At 38.2% G+C, this 24,379-nt stretch overlaps 1 protein-coding gene and 1 long non-coding RNA gene across 2 annotated transcripts in view; both read left to right on the forward strand.

The window, feature by feature from the left end:
* The window catches only part of LOC110176818 (uncharacterized), a 120,497-nt gene that overhangs the window by 37,900 nt on the left and 58,218 nt on the right, over positions 1 to 24,379 (forward strand). The gene's annotated exons all lie outside the window — the stretch shown is intronic.
* LOC110177012 (uncharacterized) lies at positions 18,422 to 19,754 on the forward strand. Its single transcript, XM_020943525.2, has 2 exons — positions 18,422 to 18,957; positions 19,018 to 19,754. Exons 1-2 carry the CDS (start codon positions 18,550 to 18,552, stop codon positions 19,591 to 19,593), a joined length of 984 nt encoding a protein of 327 aa, XP_020799184.2. The 5' UTR covers positions 18,422 to 18,549; the 3' UTR covers positions 19,594 to 19,754.

Consider the following 24,379-nt stretch of genomic DNA (forward strand, 5'->3'; position numbering starts at 1 on the left):
AATTTTGGTTTGAATTACAGCAGAGGTCAATAAATTAGCAGAACTATGAATTATTGCGAATCGATCTTAACTAAAAACATAATATTAAAAATTGCATAACTAAGCCAAAAAGGCATTAATTTCCATTGGGAAAGGTTTCCTATGCTAGTTTTTAAAAGGTCAACAAATCTGCATACTCAGTTTAAAATTTATAAAAATCAATATTTTTGACAATTTTAACAACAATTTTATTTAAAAAAAAATAAAAAAAAATTTTGAAAAAATTATTTTTTGCCAGAGATAGCTAGAATGATTCGTCTGTTCATTCTGATCAAGAATATATATGATTTATAGGGTCGGAAATGACTCCTTCACTGTTTTGCAAGCTTCTGACTAAAATTATAATACTGCAAGGGTTTAAAAATAAGTAATAATTTTTGCAATATTTTTTATATGATAATCGAAGTTTAAAAATCTCATAACTCAGCTAAAAATGCATTAATTTCAGTTCGGAAAGCTTTCCTATGTTAATTTTTACGAGGTTAACAAATCCGTATACTCAGTTTAAATCCAAAAAAATCAACATTTTCGACAATTTTATTGAAAAAGATAAGAAAAATTTTTGGAAAAAATTATTTTTTGCCGGAGATAGGTAGAAATATTCGTCTGTTCATTTTGATCAAGAATATATGTATATGATTTATAGGGTCGGAAATTGCTCCTTCAGCTTCTGACTAAAATTATAATAAGCTGTAAGGGTATAAAAATGCAATGCACATTTACCAAATTATTTATTTTGTTTATTCTTTTTGTATTCTTCTTTTGTATTCATATTTTATTGGAAAGATTTTCTTTTCTTGTGGTTGTTGTTATTGATGTTTGATGTATTTTATGTTATTATCTTTTTGAATATTTTGTTAAACTATAATGATCTATTTTTAGTTTTTAATAATACTTCTCACAAGTCCACCTCTTTAACTTTATTTCCGAGTCCTTCTAGACTGTTCTGTACCATATTAAAAATGGCGGCAGGCGGCTCAAATAAAAAAAAACAGAAACAAGCCGCGTTGCCTGCAACTTGTCTACTTGGGGACCAGGCCCAATGCCCCACCCCCAGCCCCACCCCCACCAACCCCCTTTCGGCAAATAATAAAACCCCTTGGCAAGCAACCCCTCCCCCGAACTCTCAAAGCCCCCTTTGGCTGTCCACCTGCCCCACTGGCACTTGCTACCCTTTTCTGTGGCCATTGTTTTTGGTCCTTGCTGTCCTTGTTGTTGTTTCTGTTGTTGTTGTTGTTGGCACCTGCCAACGAAGCTTTTGTTTGCCGATTTGTGTGTGTTTGCCAAATGCCCCTTCTCTCTCTGGGTGTGTGTGTTTGTAGCGACAATTCTTAAGGGGAAATTTATGCAGAGTAGAAAAAGCAAAAACTGTGAACAGCCAAGGGAGCTGAAGGAGGAGAGCGACAAGGATAAAGGACGATATAGGGAAAGGAAAGAGGAGTGGGAAAAAATGGCGAACAAAAGTGCACAGCAGCAACAACAACAACAACAACAACAACAACAACAACAACAACGAAAGCAATAACAATGAACAAGTTAAGAATGGTGATATTCGGGCTTATAAGGCAGACTAAAGGTGCTGCCTTAAAAATGAAAGAAAGTGTATATATAAAATTCGGATAAAATTAAATAATATTTTAAAATTAAATATATATATTAAAAAATACATAAAGTCGAGTATTTCCTATATACTACAAAAGGCATAGTTAAAATAAATGATTTTTTATTGATCAAACATTTTAAACTACCCTTTTTATATGAACTATACTAAATAAAATACAAACAATACAATGCCAAGTACTTATATTAGAAAACACTGTATTTAAATTAATGTTATATATTCAAATTTAAATGTTTATATTTCGATTATCACAACTTTCCATAAAATCCTTAAACATGGCACATCCTTTTTCCCTATAAATAATACTCCCCAAAAGCTCACCCATTGCAGGGTGCAAAAAATGATAGAAGCAGCAACCAAAAGTTGGCTAACAGAACTTGGCTAACAAAACTTGTCTAGGCCATAAAGGAAGGCAACGTCGAAGGGCCGGCGTCTGTCAGGTGTAGTAACCAAAAAGGAGAAGAGGTTTTCAAGAGGAAAAGGACCCCCAATCCAGGGAAAGGCTACAGGACTGACTCCTGCCAGATGCTGATCCCTGGGATCTGAAAGTCGGCGAAGACAAAGCGCAATCATGAAACATAAGGCCGTAAAGGTCGCAGTTAAAGCCCAGACCCAGACCGGGCTTAGGCTCAGTATTTTTCAGTTATTTAAAGGAGGCAACCCTTTCCGGGATGATGGGTTAGTTGTCAGGGGCGTTTAACCCATTGACATATGGGCTAGATAAAAGAAATTGTCAAGTACTGCATATTAGTGATGCCATATTGTCATTAGGTTTAATGCGCGGTGCAAATGTAACGATTCGGTGAAATTTACTGGAAGCTGCCAGTCTCTCTCTAAAGTACTCCCGAACAATAGCCACCCCTAGGGATAAACCCTCAAACACACACACATCGAATAATTGCAGGGCGCAGAGTTCCGCCCACATTTTGCCGATTTGCGATTTTGTGATTTTGCTTTCTTGAAAAGCTTTTGTGCGAATTGGCGCCTAATCAGGCGGAAGATTTGAATGAGCGAACAGTCAACACCCGCAAAGAAGTCCAAGAAGGGTGAGGAGCACTAAGTGTTGTCATTTTGGTGGCAATAAAAATATATTTTTGACAACCGCATGGAAAAAGTGTCGCCGTCATCGTTGTCGTCAGGACATGAGTTCGCTCGGATGCCTTTCGCGCGCGAGGAAATCAGTGGAAACAGTGAAGAGATGGAGAAATAGAGGGGCGGAACAGGATGATGGGGGCGTGGCCAGACAGCGGCTGTTGTGATTCCCCGACGACAAACCCCACCGAGGGCACTGAAAGAAAAGACAAGGTCCTTAAGGTCCTTGCATAAAGTAACTCTCGAGAAAGAGAATGATCATAGATTTTAAGTGTGTCAAGAACATTGTAAATAAGAAACAAGGATAGTTATTTTTGGAAATATTTTAAAAGAATAATTTCCACTGTAATATTATTATTAACAATTTAGTATAAAGGTAATTGATCTCTGTGGTTTCTAGGTAATTTTTGACAATGAAAGAACGAAGACACAAAGCCTAATGACATTAATCGACAAAACCTTACTTTATGGAACTAAAAGTTGAATTAAAGTAACAAATTAGTTTTCTACACCATAAAAATTAAACATTTCTTCTGCTAGTGAATTTTTCCTACATTCATATCCTTCCCCCTCCCAATATTTCTCTCAGTGAACGTTCCCAGTGAAGTGTGTGTGCTCGGACAGGCGAAAAGACTTCCACTTGGCTTGGCTTTAGTGGGTGTTATGACTTCTGACCATCGAGTCATGTGCCAGTATGTGCCATAAATCATGTGCCCAACTCTGTGACAGGAGAACAGTTGAAAGGGACATACACACAGAGCCTCTGAAAAATAAATGAGGAAACTGAAGGAAGCTAAAGGAATATATGTACATGCAATGAATCCTTTCTTCTCCTCATTAGGTTGCCTCTAGGTAATCGAGCAGCCCGGGCACGTGTCCAAAAAAAGGATGCTTCAACCAGAAATCCAAGTCCAAACCAAACTCCAAGAAAGAGTGAAAGTTTATACTCTTTTAATTAGCACTAATGAGGAACGTAGGCGTGTTTTGATCCCTGGGGGGTTTGGTGTCCTTCACGTATTGACTTACAGCCTTAAAAGAGTCGCGCAAATTTATTGTAGGCAATAATCCTTAAAGTTTAAGTTACATTCCAAAGATAAGCGGCAGGCCAAATGGCCTGGGCAACGTCCCTCCTTGGAGTGCACCTCCATAAAAATACAAACCAAAAACCAGACCAAAAGTTAAGGACACTTCGAGAAAATTCTACTGAGAGTTCATTAAATTTAAGCTTATATACATAAATGATGAGGTTATTTAGTGCACTGATTTTTGAGAAATGTATACAATTAAAATAGTATAAAAATATTGATTTAATAGATATTTATTCATGTTCAATAAAATATATTAATAGAAATATTACGACCATTATCATTGTAAACTTTGATATATGAAATTTACAATGAATTAAAGCATATCGAATAAAATATATATAAAATATACAAAAAACCGTAAACTTTGATATATATAATCGCATTTCTATATTAGCTTTTTAACCCTAATTCCTAATTCTTACTATGATTCAGCCTATGGAAAACTGTTTTAAAAATATCCAGAGTCAGAATATTTATTCTAAATTCTCACAGTTATCTTGTACATATTTTTTTCGAGTGCACTGATACGTACTTGTGGATATATATTAAGGCCTATAAGGCCAGACGCCGTCGGGTCGCTTAATTGTTCAGCCCCGAGAGCTGGAACTCGAGCTCACCTGAACTTCGGCTTCGGGTTTTCGTTTCAGTTCTTTATTGTTCGCGGTGAGTCAGAGGGTTTTGGGACTGGACCCGGACTGGGACTGGGTCCGATGGCGTTATCAGTGCAGGTTTAACCGAACCTATAAACAACCGCGCGGAATGCCATGCATAAATGTCCCCAAATTAGATAAACATGGCGCCAATGCAATCGAAAGAGACCCCGAGACACGCACAGAGAACGGAGAATGGAGAACTGGGAGGGAAAATATTTATAAGAAATGAGGGGTAGAGCAAAGGTGCACCTCTCTCTCCAGGTGATTCGGTCTGGGCGTGTTCTTTGTGGCCCAATTTTATCTTAATACCTTTCCTAATTTCTGTCCCTCCTTCGGTGCCCTCATTTGAATAGAGAGTCTCGACTGGACTCTACTCTCTCCACCTCTTTCTACAGCTGCCTAGTTGCAGTCTTCTTCTGGCAGCTTGTAGCCGCTTATCAGAGAACAAATTTTCGTTTTGATAACACCGCCGACGCCGACTTCGTGTAAATTGTAAGCCAGACACAACACCACAGAAAAAAATAAATTGAAATAAAATAAAACGAAATGAGAGGAAAAACTGAGGGACTACAACAGGGTGGTACAAATTTAGTTTTCTTTTGGTGGGATATATAAGTCATTTGCACGACGAGATATTCCCGTCTAATAGTTTGGGGCAATGTGGTTTTGGAAAAAACTTGGAAAACAGATGTGAAAATGTGTGTTGAAGTTGATTCAGCATTAATCGTACATATATATAATACAAATATATGTATAAAACATTTGTTTTCAGTTTGGTTTATCAATAAATGTTGGTTTTACAGCTTTCATTTGCATTTGACAAGGTTCGCTTTTTAATTCTGTTAAATATTGAAGGTTGTATTTTAAATATTTATAATATTTTCTTAGAGCTTCAAAGTTAAATTTAAATCTGCAAATTATGCAAACTTTTGATTGGTTTATTTGATGTGCAAATATTTGTTATAAACGTTAGAGATAAGGTTGAGTTTTAGATTTATAGGCAGGCTTAGTCTGTGTCTTTAAATGATTTCTTTGAATAACCAATTGACAAAGAAACGTATATTGTATTTTTTAAGCAACAAATATTGATTGAAATATATTTTTTCTATTTTAAATAGTTTTATTATTTATTGTATACCCTGGAACTTGGCCATGGCATCATCGAATTAGCAATTGATCATAACTCAGCCAAAAAGACATTAATTTCAATTCGGAAAGCTTTCATATGTTAGTTTTTATGAGGTTAACAATTCTTCGTACTCTGTTTAAAATCCAAAAAATCTACATTTTTGAAAATTTTAACGATGTAAAAAAATTATAAAATGTTGGGGAAAAGTGGAAAAATTTGGTGTTCTTTCGGATATAGCTAGAAAGATTCGTCTGTTCATGCTGATCAAGAATATATATGATTTATAGGGTCGAAAACGACTCCTTCACTACGTTTCAAACTTCTGACTAAATTTATAACACCCTTCAAGGGTATTAATATTGAGAAATCATTACTTTAAAAGTTCCCTTTGAAAATCTGTACACTGTTCCATTTTCTTGTCAAAAATAAATCTTTACTTTATGTCTTATATATACTACTAGACTTTACCCTTACATTATGGTAAGCCGCTGTCATTTTCATTAACATTTCCATAACCCAATCCCCATATAATCCTTGACAGGACAAACAGGAGTCGTGTTTGGACAACTCCCGATCGTGTCGTATTGAATTTCGCAACATATTTGCCTTCATTGAGGATAGAGATATAGATCCTGGACATCACCCATTCTCCTGACTTTTCCAACTATTTTTCGTGACATGTGTTCGCGATGTCTGATAGCAGCGTAACCTCCCACCCCGGGGATATCTATATAGGAATAAAAATACAAATAAAATCCAACTGAGGCTGGCCGCAGTCAACGCGCACCCCTCGAAATTCCTCGATTCGGGTTCGATTCGCAGGGGCGGAAAAAGCCTGCGAGTCGAGTCATAAATTTCACTCTCAACAGAAGAAACACATGAATTGCATTTTGGACAAACACAACCCCCCAAACATGGAACCCTGGGAGTTCCAGAACCCAAAAACCCATAGAGAACCCAGCCAGGGAACATGGAAAATGCACAAAATATTGCGCGTTAAATTTAATTTTCAGGGCCACCCTCTGATAGAGAGTTCTTCCATGCTTTTCCTTTTTTGGGGGAGGGATGTCCTTGCGGCTAGATGAGCCTTATTAGTTGATTACAGGATGCATTATCGTGATTATCGCGTATGCTGGCAAGTGTAGTTCGGAATCCATAAATGGAAGTCCTTTTTGCACTTCCTTTTCAAGCCATAGCCATAAAAGGGGTGGTTGTTTTCTGTGTGGGTGTAGGCCGAAAATTTACTGCTAATAGTTTGATTAATGGCCTCGAGTCAGTGGCTTAAAGTGAGCAGCCAGGATCCGGGGAAATTCTACTTACCACTCAGTCGTAAGCCCTATAATCATCATGTGTCCTGTCCTGTGATTTGAGCCCATCGGAGGCAGCTGCTGATTGATAAGATTTCACGGAGATGTAAATAGATTTGAGTCTTTGGGAAAATTATAGGGAAAATGTTGCAATATGAAACAAATGCTGACATTTTTCAGCTGAGCTATGATTATGTATTTAGTATTTTAATTTTATTTATTAAGTATCAGGGAAAATGAAAGGGGAATGTTATGGTTACAAATGTTGGAATAAAAAGATGGCGTATTAAATCTCTTTCCAGAATGAGATTTAATTATTACAAAATTGCATTAAGAAGTAACATTATTTTCTTTGGAAGAAGTATATATTTAGCTGTGGAAAATAATAGCTTATCCTTGTAACATGAACCATAAACCTTTAGCCTATGTGTTGACACTTTTCACGAGATGTTTTTCACTGGCGCCTCTTGTAACTCGATGCTATATGAAGCAGCTGACTCAAAGGATCGACTGACCATGGGATAGTTAGTGCGTCCTGTGGCAGCTGCTGCTGTGGCACACTTTTCAGCACTCTTTCCACACTTTTGATTTCGGAAGATCCTTCAGATCCCCGAGCCGAGTGCCAACAACTGATGCTGCCGTTCAGCGCAGTCGCGTGTTATCCTTGGAGGGTCCTCGAATCGCAGCAACTCCTTCTCTTCACAGTTGCCGTTTTTGTGGTCTTTGGACATATATGTATATACCATAGCATATATTCCATTGGCATTCTGCTTTTATTGGTTTCTACAAATATTTAATGGATTTCAAGTGGCGTCTCTGTTGTTGCCGTTGTCGCTGGCACTTCATAATTTTTCTGTGAAGGGGTTGCCCTCCCTTCTCTGTGGAAAGCAAAGTGAAGTGAAGTGCCTATATGGTTATATCGATACATGTGACTCATGTCAGCCAAACCAGAGGAGAGAGGATCTTTCAACGCCAGCTGCCGTTTGGAATTGGATCGGAAAAGGTAACAAAAGCAGGAAAGGCTAAAATTAACCACTGAATTCGGGAAATATTCAATTGTAGTTTTTATTAGTCGGAAATATGAATGGAACTGATGCTGTATAAAAAGATATATATACAAAAATATAGAAGCACTTTCCCTATTATTTCTATATTGTAACTTGTTAAAGAAACCTAAATTCTCTCAAGGAAAACTCTTCAAATATATGACTAGAAAATCCTGCTAGTAATTTACTTTCTGTAGAAGGACTCTAAAGCAGTAACTCCTGTAAGAATGTGTTTCCCTCCATAAACTCACACACACTTTATTCTATTCCCATTTCAATGAAGTTTTCAACAAGCGAATTTCTGTGCAATTCTTGCAGGCTTTTCATTATGAATCACCAAGAACAGGGCAGAGCAGAGCAAGTTCCCCAAAAACGATCTCAGACACTTTCCCTCTGGAAAGTTCTTGCCGAGGGAAATGAGGGAAAACCCTTAGGAAGCCGAGCATTAGAAGAGCCATTAAAGTGTCTTAACTTTTTTTTCAGGGCTTTGCCTTGGCTTTTCCCTCACTCCTAGTTGGGAAGTGAAAACTCCTCGAACAAAACTCTGGCAGTTAAAGGGGGGTTTTTAGTTTCGACTTGTATAGTAAGTAAGGTTTATTTTCCTTTTTTTGGGTAGGGCCCTGTGTGTTTCGGTCTCGGGGTTAGTAAATTTATGATCCTAGTCGCTGGAATGACGCTGAACTTTTTGCTGCACACACGGAACGAGGCTAGAATGGACTTGGCCATTGCCCGAGTATCATCTGCTTAATCACCAAAAATAGCCACCATATGGCACATGAAGGGAAAAAGCGACTTCAAAAGGAGTTTCTCTGTTTTTTTTTCTGTTTTGTTCCCTGTTTTTCCCTTTTTCCTCTGGCTTTTTGCACGCACCGTACAAATGTGGTGGAGTGTGTGCCAATAATTTATTCATATGCGCTTACAAGTCTCTAATGTTGTTGCTGCCTGTTGGCTTCTGGCTTTTCTTGTTGCTGTTTGCTGCTCCTTTGCCGCAGACAATTTATGCACACTTTTGCGAAAAAGCCGCAGGAAAATACACAGTTTTTCCTTTTGCCCTCCAGCTACGGTTTTTCATGCGTTTTCTGGGAGTGTTCTTTAAGCAAATATATTAGCCGAGGGCTGAGGAAAAACTATTTAATGCCATGTGTTAAAGTTATTGTTTAACATTTAAGTTAAAGTGATTTAGAATCGTTTAATTTATAGTTTTAGTGATGGAGCTTAAACCTATAAATTTCTGTTTAAAAGAGGGAGAGCTTACTTGCAAATTTATTCTCATTTTACTCTTATTTTTTTCTACATACTATTCTATATTTTAGAAAATAATGTACACTCAAGTACTGAAAATATATACACCCAATGCCTGTTTATAAGCTTTTCTTCGACTTAAAAAAAGTGCAGGAGAAATGTGCGATGGGGAAGACTAAGCCGCTTACAGTGAGCTGTCGATAAGAGTGCGAGACCGTAGAGTGACTGCCAGCGGCGATCGCTCATGTGGGCCATAAATCATAAAGACGCGACCTCCGTCCAGAGAGATCCCCGCCAGCGTCACCGTCTCCGTCTCCGTCTCCGTCTTCGTCTCCGTGTCCAATTCCAAACCCAAGTCTGCTGCTGCTCTAATGTGCTTAAGGAACGCTTAAGGTTGTCCGCACGTCAGGAATTCGCGTCCCGAGCTGATAAGGAGTCGCAGCCCTACCTGGATTTGGGCCTGGATTTTAGGTTCCCAGTTGCCAAGACCAAGACCGAGGCCCAGACGAAGAGCCAGACTCAGACGAAGGCTCAAACCCAGACTCGAGCTCGAAACTCAGAAGTGACCATGCAATACCAGAAGCCCGAAATCAATTGCGTATTTATTGGTCACAATCAATGCGGCGCGACAAGCAGTTGAGGGAAGCAAGAAAGTGGACAGAGGGAGGGGAGAGAGTGCACAGGGAGAAAATTATGGTTGGGAAAATATGGGTTGCTTTACGTAATTGATTTTGAATAATATTTGTATCTTAAAAACAGTTTCCAGAGGTATTTAAGAAAAAAGAACTAATAGCGTCAAGACAACGCTTTCATAAGATCTCTTAGGGAATTAGTAGTAAAATAATTTCTATATTTCTAAGAAAGTAAGCCTTTAATTTCTCCCAGTGTACAAGAAACGAGCGTTTAATGATCGCCCACCGCGTCGCCGTCGACGTCAACCGCAATAAGCCGGCGGCGTCATCGTCATCGCCATCGTCAGCAGAACGCACCCATTTCATTACCAAATTCCGGGAGGATCTTCGTATCCTTTTTGGCTTTGGTCGGTTGCGTCATGGCTGCGGAATGCCATTGCCAGCCCCTTTCTATATGTTTATGGTGATTTGGTTTGCTCTCTACCTGTCTCAGCAAAGAGTCTAATCAGTTATAAATCACCCGTCGTCGCAGTTGTCCTTCATCTTCGTCTAGGAAGTGCTGTGCTCTGGCAGCGGGCTGTGTTTCCTGTTACCAATTCCGCAGGACGAAAGGAAAGGGTGAGGATAATAGGCTCTTACCTGAGGATTCTCAATGGCTTGCGATCGTTGTGTCATTGTTTTCACTTGACTTTGGTCTTTGGTGCCTGGAATATTGATCTTTTAGCTGTTTTGAATGGAGTTGTGTCGTTTTGGTACTAATTACCCAAGTAAATATATGGGAATATAAGGATTTGGCATTATTCTTTGGGATAATTTGATATGTTATTAACTTTAGATAAAGGTTTGAACTTTCTAAAGTTAAATTTCAATGATTTGCTCAACTGAAAAGATTACAAATTATATAAAATGTCTATTAAATATCTAAGCAGATTCTTTACTTCAGAGGTACCAGGGAATTATAATAATAATTTAGTGGATTAGAAGACCTCTTTAAAAAGTTGTCCATGTAATATGTTCCTTTGCAAATTATTTAGGACTTGCTCTTCTTAATATATTGTTCTCCTTTTGCATTTCTTGTAATTATATTCCTTTAGGCTTGAATGTTACACATCTTTTCAATACTTATGATGAATACGAAACATGATCTTATTCTTTTCCAAAAATAAATTCAAACCTTAAGAATTGTAGGGTAGACTTCCTGCAGTTTTTGCAACCCAAAATTATGCAAATAAATTGAAAACACACAATTCAATTGCTTTTGTTAAGTGTTAATTGAATTTCCAGCAATTGTATTTGGGAAATATGTTTCCCTGCTGCTTTTCGCAACCCCTAATAATTGGAAAAACCAAACATATTCGAACTTGGGTAATTTTATCCAAAAATCATAGTCGGCAGGAAATCGGAAAGTCATCTACACTCACAGAACTCTCTCCGTGAGTCGCATTTATGCTTTCCCCGAGCAAGTTTTCCCCGCTTGGTAATTCCCATCAACTATTTTCCCAGGCAACCTGTGACCTGTGACCCTGGCTTTTCCCTGCTCTCTCTTCTCTCCCCACTCCCCCTGAGTGGGAAAACCTCCCATTCAATCATCATAAACATTCGCCACCGCTGCAAGTGCACCGCATGTGTCCCAGGACTGCCTCCAGATCCTTGCTGCCGAGTGTCCTCCCGCTGATGTTAATGAGTAAATTTTTGCCATGCGATTGCACGACAGGAAAATATTAGCCACACACACACGCCCCGCATAAAAAACGCTCATCGGCGAGGGTGTGGAAAATGAAGTGATGGGTGGAGGAGGAGGAGGGTAAGGGGGAGTGGAAAATTAAGGTGGCTAGAGGAAAGGGGGAAAATGTTGCACGCGCCGGACACGCAGCGTGACAAAAACGCGCAATATGGACGCAAAACAATTTCCCAGGCCTCGAGCTCCGAAGCGAAAGTGTTGAGCACAAAAGTCAAAGGATCAACGCCTGCAAGTTAACCGTTGCGAGGAACAGGAACAAAAAAAAAGAACATGCCAAAAAATGAGCGGTAAAGAGAGTACAGGAAGGAGTCCAGGCACTGGGAGAAATTTAATAGCAATTATCAAAGAAAATATAAAAGGATTGTTTAACGAGAAAGGAAGGAAACATTCGGGAAGACGAAATATCTATATCCTTGCAGTTAGCCATGGTATTATAGGTGTCGAATGTGCGTTTTATTAGGATACCAGCATATTGGGCTTTAATATTTATAAAATTATAAATTGTATACTTTTTTCCAATGTTTTTTAAGTTAAAATGTTGATTGAAAATCGAAATATATATATATCGATCATTTTATATGCTAATTTTTTGGGTGAAACCCAGTTTTTCAAATATCATAACTAAGCCAAAAATGCATTAAATTTAATTCGGAAAGCTTTCCTATACTAGTTTTTTTTAATGCAAACTCAGTTTAAAATCTAAAAAAATTTAAATTATTTACAATTTTAAGGATGTAACCCTTTAAAAAATTTTTAAATAATTTCGAAAATTTTTTCATTACCAGACATAGCTAGATTGATTCAGCTGTTGATGCTGATCAAGAATATACATGGTTAATAGGGTCGGAAACTACTGTTTTGCAAGCTTCTAACTAAAATTATAGAACGCTGCAAGAGTTTAGTGATTGATCAGTAACCTTCTTACATTTTACACAAATTTTCTGCCAGTGTTTTAGAGAGGAAGTTGAGGCACACGTGGCCCATAATGAAAACGGAACGAAGCGTAGCAGCGACAATAACCACTGAATCGCTGAACCACTGAACCACCGAAGTGGATGAGGATGTGGCAGCAACAGTGGGAAGTGAGGAAGTGGCGGTGGTAGTGTCTCCCCAGGGGAGTTGCCATGAGCAAGGAGTCGCCGCCGCCGTCAAGTCATCGTCGTCATCGGTGGCCAGCGGCACGTGGCGGCCCATCCACGTGGCCAAGGAGAAGAAGGAGGTGTGGTGGGTGGTGCGGCTCTGAGCGGCTCGAAAGTAGCAAAACAATAGGCCACATTGGCGGGCAATCAGGCGAGGCCAGAGGATTGGGTTATCCAGCTAAATGTTCATCTTCCTGCCTCACAAATTGTTAGTATAAACAACAATTGTCCGGCACACGTGTCGGCCATTCGCCACCGGATGGATGCAGCTGGGTTAGGGTTCTAGTAAGAGATTGAGAGACGGGAAAACCCCCCTGATAGATGGATCGAAACCTGAAGGACAAGTGCAAGGCGTAACCCAGAGGACAACAATTTATTAGAGCAGTTGATTCCAGTAGTTGATTTCGATGGCAATCGCATCAGCTTCCTCCTCACTCTGTCTCTCCTCGGCAATTGTCGAGTTCCTGGCACGCGACATTCAATTGACGCTTACGAAAAGTGATTAACGCATTAGGCCGCCGGGCTCTGAAACGGATTTCCTTCGGCCCAAATCCGAATGCCTTACCGAAATTCGAATGCAAATTGAATTTACACAGTGTCGTGGTCGTCGGCGCTTTCGGCCATTTTGTGGCCCAAAATCTAAGCTGTAAACTGATTTACCTGAGCTGCAGTCTCAGGCAGAGAGAGTATCTTTAAGATGTCTCAGCAAAGCGGCTTATGTTTCTATGCAAGGAAAATGGGAAACAAAAATATTCTCATGTATTGAGGGGAAAATTTTCGGAGGCTGGGAGGCTGGAGGCGTGAAAAGCGTTGCGATGGGCGACAAAAGAGCGGCATTTCCTTTTTATCTTCTCTGTGGCTGCTCTTATCGGTTCGGTGTTACAATATCTGTATCTGTCTGGTGACCCGCCAGCCGACCATCCGATTAGCCTAATGCCTGTCTCTTATCCGATCTGAGCCGACGATCATCTCTGGGATCTCTCCAGGTCTCCTCCAGCTCTCCTCGAGCTCTTGTCCAGGCATCCATCCAACCATCCGTGATGATGCTGCATTATGTCATTTACTTTTTTTCTACACCTTCTGCGGCCTTAACTCCAGGTTATCTATCACAGAGATCGAAGACCGATCGCCAATGCAGCTGCCTCTTTCACAAAAAAGCAGATACGCCTTCTTCGTGGATTTTATGTGTATTTTAGTGCAGGAATATGACTCAATTGAAGGGGAATCTACAAGGATTAGGGCTGAAAAACAGAGGGTTTAGATATTACTATAAAATACAAGCTACTTATTTATAATATATTTAAAATATCATATATCAAAAGCGAGCTTTATCAGGAACAGTGAGCCATAAAGAACTAGTTTCTCAAACTCAAATATTTACAAGTTCATTTGTAAACTATTTATGCACTAAAAACATTAATTTTTACTATTATATATAGCTTTTAGATACTATTTTAAAGAATTCAAATTCTATACCGAAACCCATTTTAATTTACAATACAACCTGAACTCTAATATCTAACTTATTTACTTCCCATTGTCTGATTTTTTCCCCCATTGTCTCCATTATCTTTTAAATAAAATCTCAAAAAAAGGCTATATAATCCCAAAATGCTCTCAAAATCGCCTGTGCAGCCCTGATCCCAGTGGGTCGTTGTTGAATATTTGATGGATGTGCATTGTTTGGGAATTTGTTAAACGCCACATTATGTCAATTTGGCATCGCCGCCGAACGAAGAACGGCTTTTGGGTCTTAGCCAGTCCAAGTGAAGCGTCGCTCACCTTTGATCACCTTTTTGGTGATCGGTGTTTGGTGATCAGAGATCGGAAGATTGGAATCCGGGCGTCTTCTAATAACATCCCAAACTGACGAACCGTTGCCGCCAGAGGAAAATATTGAATATTGAAATATGAATGCAAACAGAGAAATATTTTCCTTTCATTTGCGGCGTGGCTCAAACGTTTTCTCGGTTTCTTCTTGAAGGGGGCAAGAGGAAAGGGTTTTTTATTTTTCTTTTATTTTTTTACCAAGTAAACATGTCGCCACTTGACTGACAGCTGACTTGCCCCCAGTCCCTTAACCCATGGTTGCCGCAGCATTTTCCATCTGCCGCTGCTCGACTTTGATGGGCGGCAAAACGCGCCGTCAGCTAATCAATGCAATTAGCCCCCGGACTCTGGACTCCGGCCTCGGTGACCCCCAAAATGTGGAACCTTTTAAAATGCCAAGCATTTTACACACGCACACGGGGTGCCCTCCTCCATCCGCCCCTTTGGCCCTAGGAATCTCCTATTATCCCGAATGCACTACAAATGCGATTTCCTTTCCGCTTTCACAGAGAGAGAAAAATTGGGGTAAGAAAACTAAAGGAAGATGGATATCACAAATATTTAAAATGCTTATTAAGTTGTATAAATATTTGAATATAAGAAATTAGGGCTTAAAAATGATTAATATGGTTTATTTACTTTGACGAACTATTGTAACATATTTATTATTTTGACATTATATTTATCAATGCCTTCAAATACTTAAATACGTTAAGTCAAATGTGAAATTTGATTACTTATCTTAGGTAATTAAGATATTATTTCTCACAGTGCATGTTCAATTATTGTTTATTTTGGTTTTTGGAGCTGCTAGTTGGGTGTGTGGAGGAGCGTCGTCGTCGGCAAATGGACTGCCATATATAAAAATGCACTCAGCCCGCTGCCTAGACAATAAATATGAATTTGAAAGTGTGGCCTGTGCCTGAGATCGGCCGACTCTCACTCCCACTCCCCCTGTGTGCCGCCTGGAGCCCCTCTCCGAGGTGTATCTCCGCCTGGTTCCTCCCGGTGGCATCCATTAGCCCGTCGGCTAAATATAGTGCACTGAAGGCCCATGATAAATGCCGCACAGGGGGCGCCATGTGCCGCCAGCTCAGCCGTTTGGATCTTCATTGAGTCTGTCCACGGGTCCCGAGTTCCGAGTCCCATGTCCGCGTCCATGTCCCTGGCCTTTGGTTAGCACAGATTTCTCACTTCTTTTTTCCTACACAATGTGAAAATGTGTTCCTAAAACGAGAAAAAAGAAAGGGTATTGGAAAAAAGCAATCAAACTAGTTGGGAAGTAAATAAAACTGATATACAATATTTATCCCTTTTACAGGGTATTAAAATTTAAGTCATAAATATAAAACGCAGTGAAGGAATCATTTCCGACTCTACAAATCATATATATTCTTGATCAGCATCAAAATCCAAATCGATCTAGCCATCTGTGGAAGAAAAATAAAATGTTCAAATTTTTTTCAAAATTTTAAAAGGGGTTACATCGTTAAAATTGTAAAAAATGTTGATTTTTTTAGGATTTTAACTGAGTATGTAGAATTGTTTACCTCATAAAAACTAACATAGGAACGCTTTCCGAATGGAAATTAATGATTATTTAGCTTATTTATGGCAATTTTAAATACTGAGTTTTATAAATAAAGAGTTATCGTATAAAAAATAATTTTTTTAATTTAAATTAATTGAATTGATTAATTTAATTTTATTTACAATTCTTTAACAACTAGAGAACTAAGTTCAAATTTGTACTCATTCCACTCTTTAAACACAGTACCTCCCAGTCGTATCTTAACCCATAGGAAACCCATGTATTTTGGCTTTTCTTAACACATCGTCACTGTCAGTTGGATAATTGTGTGGCATATGTTTTTGGTGGAGGCACTTTCGCGGTTCATTTGTCGCTCATCCCAAGGTACTTAGTACTTGCTACTTGCTACTTGCTACTCCCTCATTCATCCCGTACTCATTCCAGTGATTTAACTGTCCATCAGTTGGATTGAGCTGGTTGGATTTTTCTCTCGACTCCAGACTGATGCCAATCGTGGGCCTAAGCCTCAGCAAATTGACTTCAAGCCGGCACCGATCAAGCCAATTTGTGGCCCCTTCGCTCCTTTTACGTTCGATATTTCCACCGCGTCATGATCCGCCGCGATCTTGGCTGACTTGGACTGACGGGCTGACTGACTTCCATGACGTTGGTTATTTCTTTAAGGCCTCCCCCCTTTTAGGATTCGGAGATTGAGTTATCGAGATATGACACTGACACTGACGAGCGGCGAGGCTGCACTTCCTGCTAACCAGAAGAAACAGGTGACTCCGCTCTGTGGGTATTTATTTACCTGCACAAATTTAAATGTAAAAGTTTGCTTAAAGGTAAATGTAAATGTTAATGACCGATGCGGGCGTCGCGAATTCATCAACTTGCCCAGCTTGGCTTGTCAACTTAACCAACAAACCGAAGGGGCAATTAAACCAAAAACAAAAAAAGAAAACAACACAAATATACATTCGTCATTAACGATTTTTGTGTCGCATTATGCTTTTTGTGTTGCCTGTGTTTTTTTAACGATTGTGTCTCTTCTCCTCGGCGAATATTTATCAAATTTTATTGTACAATCGCATGCGCATTCTCCGAAATAAACAAAGTATATTTGGCATCAGAGACGAATCAAAACAGGGAATTAATTAGGAGGTTTCAGAGTCACTTAAAGAATGCTCTTTTGTGCGAATTATTTACAATATTTATTATTGATAATACTATCAATTAATACCCTAGTTAGTCTATTTTTGGTAAAATATGATTGGTAATACATAGTACCTATTATCCGTAAAATAAAGTTTATTAATAAGATTATTTCTATATAAATCTTTGACTAAAGTCAACTCTAAATTCTTATTATTTTGAATTATATACTTTTATTTAGGAAAAGTATATTACATATTCACTAACAAAGTAGATATGATCCCAAATCCCAATCAGTAGAAGAGCATCAGTGGCTTGCGCAAGCCAACCATCAAAAATTGAAGTAGCCATAAAAACATCTCGAGTATAATGTTAATGTTTTCATCAGGCTCGCTTTGTCGCGTTTCTGGTTTCACTCACCGTATATATTTTGTATATATATTTGCTTTTTGGCAAGAGAGAAAGGTGTTTCCAAGGCAGTTGTTTCCATGTGTTTTACAAGCGAAATAGATAGATATATTTTAGATGCGGCGAGTCTAGCTTTGATTTATGCTAATAGAAACGCATAAACCTGTGCCGCGACTTGGCTGGAAATGTATGCAAAACGTTTTCGAGATTGTGATTTTAGAGAAGGGGTTAAGCTGTGCCATTCGTAGGCCTACTACCGATAAAGGGGTTAAGGCAGTGAGGGATTTCGGTTTTAGAGGGACTTCTCGGGGGGTTGCGGCCATGTCAAACGGAAATCATCGCACACAATTGCAAACTGCAGCGGTTCGGGGACACAATGGGGGACAAAAGGCAAAGGCAAACCTAATGGATTTCCGCTTCGACCAAAAACCCAAAGGCGGAAAACCATTGCCACTTGAGGAGACCCCGACACACACACATCTTCTCAACCCAAAACCAGACCTCCTTCTGCCTCTTCTACATGGGGAGAAATGTTTTAATAATTTATTTGAACAGTAAATGTATTATTCTATATTTAAGCTGGAGTAACAAGTATTTTTTAGAATGCTTTTAATTGATTATGGGAATACATGGAAAACTTACGGTTTAAAGATCGTCCTGAGTTTTTCAATAAAAAAAAGTGTTGCTTCCACAAAGTGAAGAAAAAGTGACCATATGGAGTAAATTATGTATGACAAAGTGTGACCTTAGTAGTGTTTATAATATAACTATCGATAACTCACGAGCTTCCAGCTTACGTGCCATTAAAACACAAGCCTTTACATCTCTAGCCTTAAAAACCTTTTCCAAATTTTTGGAAAATTTTTCGCAAAACTCAACAAAAAGAAATTTCCGCGATGGCCGAGGATGAGAACCAGATCGAGCATGAAGTAGTGGAGCCCAAGGAGACCATTGTGGCAGGTGGAGCCTGCACCCGATGGCTGCAGCGGATTAGGCGAACGCGATTCCTTCGTTGGATTGCCCTGCCCAAGGTTGGTGGTAACAAGATACACCGCGACCAGGAGGCTCAGCTCCAAAATCAGGTGCAAAGGCGCCTCTTCTGCTATTGGATGTTGATCGGCTGCTTTGCCCTGGGACTGTTTCTGGAGCGTTACATACACTCCAGGGCTCCCAGCATGCAAGACAGCTACTGCAAACGTTCTTATCGGTTGGGAGACATGATGACCCATGTCCGCCGTCAGGTGTTGCTCCAGGAGCAGGCACTGGATCAGCTAGAGTGGGCCCTGGACAATGGCACCTTTCGGGTGGGTAGTCCTGCAAACGGATTCGTATTTTACTTGATTTTATATTAAAAACCTTACCAGAACATCGCCTTAGTGGGTACTCCTGACGTGGGCAAAAGCCACACTGCCCGATCGCTCCGAGAGACCTTTCCTTGGCCGGAAAATGTGAAAACTCTCTCCTGGCAGGAATCTCCTTCCCTGCTGCGTGTCCAGAGCATGCTGAAGAACCTCCTCCTGTGCGGACAGAACCTCATCCTGATCGACGACTTGACTCCACTGAATGGACACTTGGTGCCGATCATCAATGAGCTGATCCGCGGACGAAAGGAGATCGCCCAGGCCTCATCCTCATCCAAAAAATCCGAATCCGATCCACGTCTTAAGCAGTTAACTTCGATCTTTATATTCACCCTGGATCGCCATCAGCCAGAGGAGATTTTCCAGGCGGAAATGGCAGCTCTTAAGGAGCTTCCGGAAACCCATGTCATTATCTATGCCGCCCTGGAACACAGTCAACTCGCGGAAGTTAAGAATGTAGCCGGCTCCGAGGAACTAGACCAGGATATAGAAAAGTTGCGAATCAATGGATCCAACGATGATCAGGAACAATTGACTAAAGAGGAAACCTATTCACCATCATTTAATTTCCTTTACTGAAGTGAAGGACAGAATGTGAGATGCCAGACTGTGGATATCCTTAAATTACATGTAATGTTTATAAATTGTAATAACCAAAATATGCACTATACAAATAATAATCATGAAAATAGAAAATATAAATTATATAAAAAAAATATGATCTACTCTTTTGATCAAATCTTTTCTTACTTTTCTGAATTTTGTTTTTAATTATTTACATACTTCTTATTATACCCTTGCAGGGTATTATAATTTCAGTCAGAAGTTTGCAACGCAGTGAAGGAGGCACCTCCGACCATATAAAGTATATATATTCTTGATCAGGATCAACAGCCGAGTCGATCTAGCCATGTCCGTCTGTCCGTCTGTCCTTCTGTCCGTCTGTCCGTCTGTCCGTCTGTCCGTCTGTCCGTTTCTACGCAAACTAGTCTCTCAGTTTTGAAGCTATCTGAATGAAACTTTGTAGTTAGCCTTCTATATACTCTCACTCGTATATATGTCGGAACGGGCCGGATCGGACGACTATATCATATAGCTGCCATAGGAATGATCGGAAAATTTTTACAAAAAAAATTTTAACATTTTCAGTTTTCAATAGAATTGGATCAAATTTAAGATATAGCCATTTTACTATACTCTACAATTTTGTATAAAATTTTATGAAAATCGGACTACTATATCATATAGCTCCCATAGGAACGATCGAGAAATTAATACAATTAAAAATTATAACTTTTTCAGTTTTCAACAGATTTTCATCAAATTTGAGGTGTAGCCATTTTATATTAGTCTTAAATTTTGTGTCAAATTTCATGAAAATCGGACGACTATATTATATACGTGCCATACAAACGATCGTTTGATGTGGAGGAAAAATGCAAATCAGTGAATGTAAAACTGCAAATATGATATAATATGTATAGGTGAATGAAATGAAAGCAGGTATTACTTCATTGTTTTTTTTAACACAAATATATATAATTTATATTGTATGGATTCCTATTCATAGAAGTTCTATCTGCAAGGGTATATAAACTTCGGCGTGCCGAAGTTAGCTTCCTTTCTTGTTAAAATTTTTTTTTTTTATATTAATCATATATTCTTTTAATTTTCCTCAGTGCTTGGCTTTTACCTTTTCCTATTAAGTGCAACCAAGTGCTTGAATGACATTTGTAGGCCTCTCCACTGTTGGCCATCTTGAGTCAGTGAAAACCTCTGCTTTTCCCCCACATTTTCCTGTTTTTCGCTTTTTTCACCGTGCGAACCGCCTTGGGCCATGGCTAGCTGTTTTCCAAAGCCATTGTTCTGTTTTTTTCGTTATATTTATTTTGCAATGTTTTTCCATGTAACTAGCTCTGAAAGTCGGGTTTATTCTTTGCCTGGTACCCAGGTGTCGCAGACGGTGCCACCTTTATGCCTTAACCCTTCGACAAACAGTTGCGGTGACAGGGAACAGGTGTAGCAGCTAATTCTTTTGCCAGAGCCCAGCCACGATTAAGGTGCCAGGTGGGAAAGTAAGAAAAAGTGTGGGTGCCAGGTTGAGGTTGCAGAACAGAACAGAAAAAGGAACATTAATTGCTTTGAGGAAGAAGCTGAAATATGTCGTAAAAAATATTCCAAAGATTGGGGAATATTGAAAATAAAACATATTATCATTATCTATCATTTAATTGTTAAAGTTATCAATTAACCTAAATTATTATATATTTCTGATTGACTTATTTATAAAAAAAAACTATATTAAAAACAAATTAACAATGAATATAGATTGTTTCTCTTTTTCTTAAGATTTTCAGTAATTTTTAGCTTGTAACGCAATGAAGAAGTCGTTTGCGACCCTCTAAATCATATATATTATTGATCATCATATGGAACAAAATGTTTATTTTAATTTTTCGAAATTTTATAAGGGGTTACGTCGTTAAAATTGTCAAAATGTGACAAAATATTTAAGATTTTAAATTTTTAATCTTTATATGCCGATTTATTAACCTTCTAAAAACTGGCACAGAAAGTTTTCCGAATTGAAATCAATATATTTAGAGCTTAGTTATGATATTTTAAAATTTTCAATTTACCTAAAAAATTAGCATATAAAATAAAACATTGTATATATCCATTTTTAACTTATGTCAGAATTAATCAAATGTTGAATTGAATAATAAAATAATAAATAAATAAAGGAGTTTTATTTATTTAACACAAATTATAACAAGGTCTTTTTAAATTGAAAAGCATTATGTTCTACGCAAGATCTGCATATAAAAACATCGTCTAAACTCTGTTTATTTTTTTTATTTCTAAATATCAACGATGAAAGAGAAAACTTTTTCAAAAAAATTTATAAGAGCCACTCTTTTGTTGTTGTTGTTGAGAATTTATTTGCCTTGACATGTATAAATCATTTTAATGGCCTGGCCATTTGTCAATCCTTTTAGCCCCCACAAAACAGGACCAGGACATATTGCCGTACCCTTAGATCTCTCTCTCCTCCTCCCTCTTTTCATTATGCATTTTTCGCTGAAACATTTTTGGTGCTTTAATTATTATATAATAGATTCAGTGACGAATTTTCGCGTTTCGATGGGATCGAGCCTTGTTGGTTGGCTCTCATTAGCATAACAAACACTTTTGGCGAGGACACTTTTGTCGGTTGTTCGCCGGTTCGTTGTTGTTCCGCTGAATTACAAATGTTATTTGCACAAAGGCGCAGAAATATTGCATAAATTCACTTTTATTACACTGCAAGGAGAGGGGTAGGGAGGAGAGGGTTACAACACACACACACTTACACACAAATGGAGCCTTCGCGTTGCGTTGGTATTTATTGAGCGTCGACGCCATTTTGTTTTGAAATATTTATGCGTTGAAATCAACACGCAACACACACACACACAGAGTGGAGCGCAGTGGAAAAGGGGGGAAAAGAGGGAAAAGGGTGCTCAACAGCAACAAATGTTAACTGAAGTTATCCCTTCATCTTTTCACCATATTTTCCCCACATTTTCCTTTACCAAGCTGTAACCAGTGTGGAGTTTTCACTATGGTTTTTCTATGAAAGGCAAAAATAAAGCTGTTTGGTTGGGTATATAATTTTAATTTGTTTATATCTAAGAAGATATTTTTCAAGTTTGATTTTTTAATTATTTAAATTATCTATATGTGGTAATTAATAATAATAATATATAACTTGAAATACAAATATTTTACTATAAAAAATATAATTTAGGATTTATTAATACTGTACAAATTAAGAAAAATATATCAAATCAAGTTTTCTAATTTAATAAATTATTTGAAATATTTGAGACAAATAAGCAATGTTTAACTGATCTTAAAAAAGTAAATATAAATTATTTTAGAAGGGAAAAAAAGCTATAAGCTATACTATCCTTTAATTGATTATACTTTCCCATAGTTTAATTACTGTTGGTATGAATAGTTATCAAAGCATCTATAAAGCCCAGTCATAATCCAAACCAAATACTTTTTGAGCTATAAAACTGCATTAAAATGGCATATATATTATGGCCAAAATGACAGCTCAGCTGTGCAACCAGCGAACGAATAACCAACACGTTGGCCATCGTTATCCTTTCGCTCCTTGACGTTGCACGCCGAATGGCAAATGGCGGCGGGTCCCAGGGTCCTTTTCCTCTGCGGTGCAGTCCCTTCCACCCAATCCTTCCTCCCAATCCTTCCTCCCAATCCTTTCGCTCCCTCCAGCCAGCCAGCCAGCGCGCTTTCGTTGTAATTACAATGCAGTTTAGGGTGCTGAAAGCTTTTGTGAAAATGTGCTTTATGAAATTATGATTATAGCTCAACAGCTGCACACACACACACACCCAGAGAGAGAGAGAGCGACATAAACACACACAGCACTGGAGGGGCATGGGGGCAAGGGAGGGCGAACTGGCATTTAAATGTGTGGCAGCTTGTGCAAATAATGAAAATGAAACAACACTTTGGCGCATTAAAAGCATTAAAAACAGTTTGCCATACAAATGGGTCCCGTCTCTGTCTGGCTGCCTCTGGGGGATGTGTGTATGGGCACACACTGCGTATACATAATGTGGACTCGAAACATACACATACGCCCCATAGGCCGCGTCGTTTTTTCTTTTTTTGTTGTTTGTTTGTTTATAATTTTTTTGGTCTCAAAATACAGTGTCCAGGGGTCCAGAAGCCAAGTGTAGCTGGGGGTAAAAGAGGTGGGGTAGAAGGAGATTCCTTTGTTTTTTTTGTTAGTTATCCTTGGGGTGAAAATGAATGTGTTAGGCTGAAAATATGGAATTAAATTAAATTATAGCCTTGAAAATGCAAGTGCTATAAGTAAATAATTAATAATAATTAATACAATAAATAAAATTTATATAATAATAAAATAAAATAATAAATAATAGGTAAAATTTCTTGAAATAAATAATTATCCTCAACCAATTAAACAGAAAACTTAATATTGTAGAAAATTTCTTAGAAAATGATAGTATTTCACTTAAGAAAATCAATTATTTTCCAATACTATGAAATTATATAGATATTTTTATTAATATTTTATTTTTTAAAGATATTTTAAAGAAAACTAAAGTCGTTTTCAGTTTTTAAATTGGTTATTTAACTAAATAATAAGAAATCCTTTTATCTTTTTATGTCAAAGGTGAATAATATTAATAAACTTGAATAGAAGTGATAATAAATTGAATTGAAATCATTGTAAAGCATGGAGACTTATTAACATAATGCTTTCATAATATATAAACATTGAATATACTTTAAGTACAAGAAATATATCTTTGAATGTCCC

The sequence above is a fragment of the Drosophila serrata genome, unplaced genomic scaffold, assembly GCF_035046125.1.
Source record: "Drosophila serrata isolate PLE 108 unplaced genomic scaffold, ASM3504612v1 contig_240, whole genome shotgun sequence".
Taxonomy (NCBI): Eukaryota; Metazoa; Arthropoda; class Insecta; order Diptera; family Drosophilidae; genus Drosophila; species Drosophila serrata.

Excerpts from the sequence above, each read along its gene's own strand:
- LOC110177012 (XM_020943525.2), top strand. The coding sequence starts at position 18,550 with ATGGCCGAGGATGAGAACCAGATCGAGCATGAAGTAGTGGAGCCCAAG. Across the intron at positions 18,958-19,017 it reads TGGACAATGGCACCTTTCGG|AACATCGCCTTAGTGGGTAC; the intron begins GTGGGTAGTCCT and ends AAACCTTACCAG.